This window comes from Ixodes scapularis, unplaced genomic scaffold, assembly GCF_016920785.2.
Source record: "Ixodes scapularis isolate PalLabHiFi unplaced genomic scaffold, ASM1692078v2 PGA_scaffold9__187_contigs__length_104089568, whole genome shotgun sequence".
NCBI classification, from domain to species: Eukaryota; Metazoa; Arthropoda; class Arachnida; order Ixodida; family Ixodidae; genus Ixodes; species Ixodes scapularis.
Genome location: NW_024609884.1, coordinates 11,939,716 through 11,949,398, shown reverse-complemented (window position 1 = coordinate 11,949,398; position 9,683 = coordinate 11,939,716). Strand labels below are relative to the sequence as shown.

Below are 9,683 nucleotides of genomic sequence, written 5' to 3'. Positions count from 1 at the left end.
CACCGTGGTGGCCGTCCAATCCGGGTGGCAATTGTTTCGAATTTCCAAATTTTTCACAATTTCTTTTTCTATATAAGTGCGGCTAATCACGCATAAAAAATTACGAGGATCGGCGTAAAAACCCTCTCCGGTTTGATGCAGGTCGTACGACATTCCGTATGACGACGGGGCGGAGCTGATAAAAGTTATTTTCTCGCTCTCGGCTGGTGAAGAACTGTTATCAGCTCCGACCCGACGGAATGTCACACTCAACGACCTGAGTCACAGCGGGAAGGGTGTTTGCGCCGGTCTCCGCGTCTTTTTTAAAAATTTTTTTTATGCGTCATTATAGCAGGATTGGATGGCAAATTGGGAGACGGATATCTCGGCACACGGGCTGGTTACGAGAATTGTACAAAATTGAAGTCTCTGAATACGGCCCCCCTGAAGTTTCAGATACAAACTCATACCCGCATTACAGTAATTGAAACGTTTATTAATTGATGTTTGTTAATTAGGAAATTGACGGCCACGATTACCCTTTCACTTGGGGCTAGTTCACACACCTGCTTTTGGTCGCAACCGAGTACGTTGTAGTATTACTTCACGACGAGAGAACAGGCACACACTGGCACCATCTATGAAGTAGCCCTGCAACTCAATTGAACTAGGGTGAAGGATTTGCAGTATTTACCAGATAAAATGTACGTGCTACCTATGAGAAACAGTCGTTCATAACGTTTTCAAAAGTTGTTCAAGCTCAAGGTGAAAAATATACATCAACTCAACCCTCTGACGTGACACCCGATCGCAAGTGTGTGAGTCAACCTTTACTGTCCACCTGAGAGCATAACCTAGGTGCAAAAACAGATTTCGCATACCTCCCACAGTTTCGTTTTTCAACAAAATGTGCAAAACATAGCTTCGAACAGCCTGTATGTAAGTTCTCAGAAGTTAATTGAATATCACAGGTGAAAACAAAGACAACAAGCAAGACGCACTCCGGGTTTATTTGGGACTTTCCAAGAGTCCAAACAATCGAGACAATTCAACGCGAGCACGTGATCGGCACTCGCTTTAAATTTGTACTTGTTTTAACGTTACACAAGTATACAGTAAAACATAAAGAAGAAAAAGGAAAATACGTCCGAGGACACGCCTCGCAAAAATTGTGAACGTTGTGAGCATCATCCGCGTGGTCCATGCCGAGACCGCAGAAAAACCTAACTTGAACTTTTTGTTGTTCGTCGTACAAATGGGAAATGGCAGATTGAAAGAGGGAAGAGGCGGAAAATGTATATTCGTTGAGAAATAGAACAGAAGCTACGAATGAAGATTAAAATAATACATGCTACTCAGAAAGCGCGAACACGCGCGATATATGTACACAACTGGGACATCGATGAACACAAAACCGAGCGACTCGAAGTGCAGAAGTGAAATGAGGCGGAAGCCGACGTTGGTTGCCGGGGCTCCGGAGCCAGACTGCGTTCCACGCCGGCGTTGGCGATGCTTGGGGAGTTGAAGTGCGTAGTGGGGTCCCCTGTGGGAAAGAGGAAAGACCCACACCGGGCGTGAGCCGATCTCCTGTCCAGAACTGTGACAGCAATCGCCTTTCACTTGTATTACAAAAGCTTTCAGACTGAAGACTTCACGGAGTCCGCAAGTAAGCTCGTGATCCCGACTCCGCGCGCGCAACTCTGCATGTTCCGGCAGTCCATTTTAGTGAAAGAGGGCCAGAGAGAAGTGGGAAAGGGCTGCCGCGCGCTTTCCTCCTTGCTGGGTTGGGGCAAACGGGAGAAAGATCCGGATGGTGATTATGGCGTATTTCATCGGACATCGTCACTTTCCCACGTCAATGGCAGATGAAAGAGGTCAGCTTCCGCCTCCAACCAGCGCGGCCGCAAAATCCGACGCATTCCAGGTGGCGCTGTTGTATTCAAAATGGCGCTGCCCGCGAAAAAATACGGTCTACACAAGCACTCGGTCTAAAGGCCTTCGAAATGCCCTTGAAACAAGGGCATAAAACCAGATTGGAAATGCGAAAAAAGAAAATCAAACTAAATTTCACTGTCTCGATAGCATTCCGTTTCGAAACTCGGTCAACTAGTTCTAAAGATTTATATGTTTTTTTGTTTTTTTTTTCTCACTAGGAGGGGGAGAGGGGACAAGAAAATGGAAGGGGGGGGGATAGGGGGAGGGGGCTTGAAGGTTGGCTGTGAATACTTTTGCTCGCCCGAGTTGTGGTATCGCGGACAAGTCGGCATTCCAAGCAAGCCTGAATAAAAGCAGAACGTCTCTAGACTGAGCTCTCTGGGGACTTCATCTATAAGCGTTTGCCTGAGGTCCCAGCTAAGCAAATAAAACATGTTCAGAAAGAGACGTAGAGGGAAATGTCAGCCTCGTTTGTTGAAGGCAAGAGGATCCTGGAATGGTGTAAATACAACCTTACTTTCAATGCTGGCTGGCGCGTTCATGGCATCAGCATCAAAAGTATTTTAATAACGGTGACGTAAACGGTAAACTAGCTACGTCGGCCGATATTTACAGAAGAACCTGTGCCAAGCCGGGCCGAGATTGACTTGATCGCCGTGTGCTTGGAAATAGAAAATCATGTCTAGGGAAACGCCCGCACGCTCAGAATTTTTTTAAAAACGACCGCTCTGTCACAATATTTTACTGTTTTTGTCTTGTATACGGGGTCCCTATCATTTCGTCGAAACTCGTTTCGTGGAGTTACGCTTGGTGGACAACTTTTCATGGACACAAGTTTCGTCGACATTATCGTTTCATCGACACTTGTTACGCGAATTGCACGCTGTAGGTAAATTTCGTCACGCGTGTATCACTGGGGCGATATAGGCGTGACGGTAATTATCCGTAACAGAAAAAAAAAATCGGTAATAAAAAAAATTCAAAAATTTATCAATTGTTATTTCCAAATTTCCACATTTTCGCAAATTCTTTCACTTGGTCTGGCCTCTAATTGTAATTACCTTCAATACCGCAATTGTAACATGACTCCAAAAACCGATAATTAAAACAGTTAATTAATACATTTTAGTTAACTAGCTAACTTACCATGACGATTATCCCCTCATCTAAAGGCCTCCGAGCCTGTTAAGGAATTGGTGAAGGTGGCACTCGTCTAACTCTCACTTTTTTTTTTTTTAATATGTTTGAATCAAAATTAAACACCCTGTGGAGCGCACGGTAAGCACACCCGCTTTGTTAAGTGCTTTGCTGCGATTTCGGCACACGACGCTGACTTTTATATGTTTATGGATACGTACTGAAGCTTTAAACAGTACACACGAGAGCATAACGTTTAAAAGCGCAACCCGGAGCAGTGATATGGTGTGCTCTAAATGTTTGTCACTGGTGTATTTAGCGTTCGATGCGTCCCATGAATCGGAGCGTTCATTTAAAGGTCAACCAATGACGTCACCGAGGCCTGCGAGAAACAGGTCAGATCGTCTCGATTCTGGAGGTTGATCGTAGATTTGGAAACGCAGCAGGTGAATGAACATTAGGGTCGTTGGCATGGAGGCATTCGAAGCCGAGACTGCTGGAGGCTCCGTCGGCTGGTTAGCTGGTACTTAGCATGCCGCTTCCATGTTCTGCTCCCAACGCGAAACGCGCCGAACGATTCCGGCAACTACGCGCAGTGTCGCAACGACCGAACAGGAAGCTCAATATGACGTCACCAGACGGAGATTCAGCGGACAAACTAAACAGGTGTCAGTGGGAGATGCGTTCCAGGCACTTCTGTTATGCCCTTGTAGGAGGTGTAAATCTCACATTCTTCCAGCAATGATAGAATTCCTTTCATCGCACAGCCGATGGCCCTCGTCAGATCGCTTACTGCCAACGACGGTACGTCTGCAAGCAGATTCCAGAACATCCTTCAAACCAGTATTAAGTCCTGCACACCACCCCCTAACGTAGTGACCGTAGCAGTAGTATTGAAGCGCCCGTTTGAAGTCAAGATGGCTGCCTAGACTCCCTTATAACACAGATGGGAGCACTGTCCTTAGTAAGGGCTACAAACATGGCTATATAGAAAACGCCTTTTGCTTATTGACCTATGCCAGGGGTGGCCAGGCTGACCCGGCCTAAGAGCCGCAAACGAAACCACGAAACTTCTAAGAGCCGCGAGAAGGGAGGGGGGGGGGGGGGTGGACGAACTTAAATTTTGTTCAGTCTGACTGTGCGTTTGGGGGCACAAGGCTGCCAAACCGCAAGGCGCGCTTTATTCTGAAATCCTTTCTTTGTTTTCCTGGGGAAACGCGGAATGGGCGCGAAGGGGAGGGGGGGTCCTCTTACGAGGGATCTGCGAGCCGCACTTGGACCAGCAAAGAGCCGCATGCGGCTCGCGAGCCGCGGTTTGGCCACCCCTGACCTATGCTATCGATGTCAACTGCTGCAAATACGGTGGGGGCTGAGGTCAAGGCAAACATTTCATCTCAACGTGCTGGAGGCGCTGTTTTTGTGTTTGTCCTACGTTCTTTTTTTCCCCCTTGAGTTGCCCTTCGTCTTGGGTTTTAATATGCGTTTACCTCAACACGTTTTCTTTATTCGTTTGATCGCTTGATTGACGGATTGTTGTCCTATTTCTCGACTGTTGTTCCCGAAATAATGCTCACACGATTATGGAAGTGAGGCTTGGAACGTTAAATGTTAGGTACTCAGATTGGTTGAATAGATGTTTCGACAGCGGGCAGTGTCTTGAAATAAGCTGACCTGTATCTCCACTGTAGGGATGCGATTTGAGCAGTGCAGTATGACAGCTCACCCGGGGTCCTTAAGTTGCATCAAGCGGCAGTGATAGCTCGAATACCTCTCGGACAGCCTAGAAAAACAAATACTAGAATTGTCGAGTCTGGCTCGCCTACGAGAGCGCTAACCTTCTGGAACCACTTTTGGGTTTTTAAAACTGTCATTCTACGAGTCCAGCATAAATAGCAAACAAAAATTGAGCGGTTACTGTTTGGAATTTAAGACCTTCCTTCCATTCTTTTTTCAAAGTACTACAACGGATGCAAATTATCAGTCACCTAAAAAGTTGATCAGCACGATCAAACTCTGGGTTCCTGGTCGATGTAGTAAGCAAACGTGGGGTTTTCGTTGACAGGCTGCGGCTCGTTCGAATGGAACAGGTCTTCCAGGGACGTCTTGACATCTCCTAATCTCCGTCTGCCAGCGGGAGACGGCAGAAAGCCACGCCTGAAAACCTCATCCGTGTCTTGAGCGGGAGCATTTTCTGCAGATAGAACCGGCGGATCCGACTGCGGGTCAGCGATCTCGTCGCCGCCATCATCGGGTATTGGAACCGGCACAGGCTGAGTCGCCGGCCTCTGAGGTGGCTGCGGCTGGGGTGGTGGAAGTGGCCGGGGCTGGGGTCGGGGTTGGGGTCGAGGTTGGGGTTGCGGCTGTGGCCTGGGTAGGGGTCTTGGTTGCGGAAGCGGCTGCGGCTGTCGTCTTGGTGGAGGAATAGGGTTCGGCGGGAGTTGTGGCAGTGGCCTTGGCGGTGGCAGCAACGTTGGCCTTTTCGGAGGAGGCAGTCTCGGAGGTTGCGGCGATGGTAGCCTCGGTGGTGGGAAGGGACTTCGCGGAGGAGCGGGCTGTCTCGGAGGTGGCAGTGGCCTAGGTGAAGGCGGTAGTTGCGGGTGGCCCGGAAGAGGCGGCAACGGCGGATAGCCAGGCGGCGGAGGCGGTAGGGGAGGAAGGTACGTAAGCTCTGGGAACAAACCGCCAGGGTGAAACCCGTGCGGGTAGATGCCAACGGGGTGCGCCCCTGTCACCGGGTGGAACGGGTGATGTCCGGGTATCACGTAAGGAATCTCGTAAGGGTACGTCGATACAGGATGGTAGGGCAGGGGCACGGAAGAAGGTGGATATACGGATCCTGGGTAGTACAGAAAAGGGGATGACGGGTCGACTAAAGCCTCGGAGGCCTTCTCTACGGCTCCATCCGCACCGCGGGAAATCTCCGGGGACGCGACGGCCGTTGCCGAGTCTCCACTTCCTGGAGTTGAGTCACTGCTCTGACTTAAGCGGTCAGGAGAGTGCGCGCTGTACAGTTCGTCTTTGTAAGCGCCGTCAGCGTGGTTGTCCACAACCCCGGGCACATGGTAGATGAGCTTCGGGTCCACAGGGTGGCTGTTGGTCTGCTGGGCGCCGCTTTTCTGGAACGAAGCAATAAATCCAACAATGCCCAAGAGAAATTAAAATCAAAGCAGTTTATAAGTAGTCGAAGTGAAGTGACGTTGATATTCATAAATCCGTTTGGGAAACTCTAGAAAAATTGCGAAACATCGTGCTATCTAGCTTCGAGCAATGGCTCGCAAAGGCAACCATGTGAAGTAGCTGTGAAAACGAGCGTGCAATCAAAGTTTTTGCAAACACCGCTACTTTGCTCTTTGTTAAATGCTACTCGGCTATGAACAAACTCTTCATTGAATGCTTCGTAAATTCAGCAAGTATCTTGAAGAATGTGAAAAATAAAGACTCACGTCCAAATGTTCCAAACTGCCGATACTCCCAGCAGGGGATCCAGCCAATGCCGCGGCTACAAGCCCGCAAAATAAGGCCACCTGAAAGAACCAAGACCGTCTTTGTTTGCAGGACCGTGCCTTTCTTTAGCGATATACCAAACGCTTCTCACACTGTAGCGCAGTTTACCTCAGCATCCAGGCACTAATAATAAGCAGTGATCGAGTGCAGACGAGCTGGTAATTAATCGACATCTTGTAGACCCTAAGATAGAAAACAATAAAAAAAAAAAAAAACGGACGAACACACAATTTTGTTGTGTTCGTCCGTTTTTTTTTTATCGTTTCTCATCTCACGGTCTACAAGATGTCGACTAATAATATATTGCTTATAGTTTGTTTTCTTTCGTAGCATAAAACCTTAAAAAAATAGAGTAGTAGCTAAAAGCGCGGTTAAATTCCCCTATCAACACCGAGCAACACTACAAAAAAGTATAAAGTGAAAATGGGAGAGAGAATTGGGATTTTCCTGCAATAACATTTCAGCAACATCTAATTGGCCGCAATGTAGAAAAAAAAAACAAATCGATAATCCGGAGCATGCACGATAATCCCCCGCCTCCCGCCATAAACTAGATTAGTCTCAAAGAAGCTGTTTTACGCTCAAAGATTAAAGAACCTAATCTCTACGAAGTACAGCTTCTAAACCTAAGCTTGCTTACAAATTCTCATAAAGGGTTGATGTTCTAGAAGAAATGACCGGTTTAGTTTCCAAAAAAATCTGCGGGCACGAAGATCGCGATAAAGGACCGTCGCACATCCGCCCCCCTTCGAGGGAATGCACCCCGGCCACAGAGCCCGGTTCAAGGTCTCGATCCCCCGTAAGACTCAAAACAACATCCACCGCGCACCCCGCTCTCCACAGCAAGCTCAGCTGCACCTTACGCGATAAAAACGTGTAATGGATGGCGAGATTACTTTTTCTTTTATTTTTTTTCCTCCTCGTTTCGTTGCGATTTCTAAACATTGAATATATTTTAAAGACTGCGCTGGAGATTTATTTTTACTATTTTTCTTTCTTTCTTTCTGACGAGCCGCTGAACATGTTTGACAAGTCATAAGATAAATATATTGACCCTTTGGAAGATTGAGGATTTTAGGATGGTCGGTAGTAATCAGCTTCCAAGGGGCAAACGAGTGCCGGCCATGAACCTGGAAATCGGACAACGTCAACTTTGTTCGTCGACGGCTACGCGGGTGTCATACATATTTGCCGGATCAATTTTCGATTCCGCACTGGCCAATGATGGCTCATGCTTGAGTCTTTTGGGCCATTTACTGCATAGTTTTCCGAAACGGTTTAGAAGAGCATCATACTTTGGCAAGCGAATTGTTGAAGTGTGTGTCGTCAAATTTCGTTCTTCCTTGGTCACACCTTTTCACAATATTGAAATTCACTGTTTTCAAAGTTACACGGCACCTTTTCCGCAATAAGCCTCCGTCAGGAATGTGGGCACCTCGAACGGGATTCGAACCCGCCATGTCGGAATTCGTATGCCGGCGCTTTAATTCGGAGTCACCGAGGCGGCGTCAGTATGCTTACGTACAGGAAGCTGTTTAACAGCCTGACGTATTTGCTGATGACTTTGACTATTACACGGAAATGTATAACAGCAGATATTGGGGACACCATGTTAAGTGGCATTATTTGCAACTTCACTTGGTTGGTCGTTCATTTTACTTCAGCTGCTGTATATGTTGTAAAAAAACTGTTCATATAAGTAATAAGTGTCATAAGACATTTGCGTCAATGAGCCCAAAACACAAAGTAAAACGAGACCTAAAAAGGGCTCACTAAAACAATGCAATTGTTTTAGCCTACCTTTTTGGCCAGAGACATAAACACACACACACAAAATAAAGACACGTAGCGCGGTAGGTAGTTTTTAGTACAACCTGCGAATGTGAATGACAAGAGGCGGGGGAAGGGAACATAAAACTGTGATTAATGGCACATGGTTCGGTAATCCACTGAGGGGGGATAAAAAAATAAACACTATGTTTTACGGTTGTTTTTTTCCAGGTACAAAGTGGATGTTCTTTATTTTATCTTCGTGTAGGTTTTCTTGTACAACCTAGGAACGCAAGTGTTTATCAAGAAGCATGCAAGACCAACATCGTAATAAAAAAAAAAGTCCGGCTCCCCGCGGAGCATTACTAATTTCCACCTTTATGTGCTGACATAAGATAAATGTAGGTGCATTTTAGATTAGCTATATGTTAGTTTATAAAGATGGGCACGCTTCAGATGCCAATATCGTCGTTTATTGATTCGACAACCACATCTTGTCAAAACCACTTCGCGGAGCGCACGAAGAATGCGCAAAACTTGCTTCTTTCTTTGTGACCAAGTAGAGTCTACACTCTAAGAAATGCCTGCGCATCTACTTACCCGCAGAACACTCAAAGAGCCAATCTCTGCGATCTACGAATTAAGCTCAGCGAATGATGAGGCGGAACATCTGTTTAGACCTCAAAAGTGAGTCTGCGCTATGGCGTTACGCAATGTAAGCATGACGCTTTGCATTGCGTAATGTCAGAGCGCGGACCTCATTTTTAGGTCTAAACGGATGTTCCGTCTCATCATTCGCTGAGCAGATTTCGTAGATCACAGAGATTGGCTCTTCGAGTGTTTTTCCGGTAAGTAAACGCGCAGGCATTTCTTAGAGTGTAGTTTAAGTTTTTCATGAACAAAGCCGTAGGCTTAGTTGACCTGCGAATCCTTAAACAAGATTAAATAAAAATAAACATATCATGATCCTAGCAGTTTTTCTGTGGAAGGAAGTCCGTACATTGTCATAGCTTCCGTTCTCATAAAACCAGTATGCAAATGACACACCCACCCTCCACACTCCTTCCACATACACACAGATATACACGCACACATTTCTTGAAGGACTGGTGAAGGCGAGCGGGTTGAACAAGAATACATAAAATTGAAAGAATAAAAGAATACATAAAATTGAAAGAATAAACACAGAGTCCTGTGCTTGTCCTCTGTGTTTTATTCTTTCAATTTTATGCATTTATTGAAACTTACAACTTTTTCACACAAACTATTAGTCACTGACAAGGTAAAAAAGGCGCGGAGTCTCTTTCGAACGCGCGGCTTCCAAGTACACGCTCGTTGTCTTCCACAGTGCTTCGGCT

At 46.5% G+C, this 9,683-nt stretch overlaps 1 protein-coding gene across 1 annotated transcript; it reads right to left on the bottom strand.

Moving 5' to 3' along the window:
• Positions 1–5,057: 5,057 nt before the first annotated feature.
• LOC121047961 (vegetative cell wall protein gp1-like) lies at positions 5,058–8,166 on the bottom strand. Its single transcript, XM_042287237.1, has 3 exons — positions 8,077–8,166; positions 6,495–6,575; positions 5,058–6,167 (listed from the first exon to the last, which is right to left on the bottom strand). Exons 1-3 carry the CDS (start codon positions 8,164–8,166, stop codon positions 5,058–5,060), a joined length of 1,281 nt encoding a protein of 426 aa, XP_042143171.1.
• Positions 8,167–9,683: the final 1,517 nt, after the last annotated feature.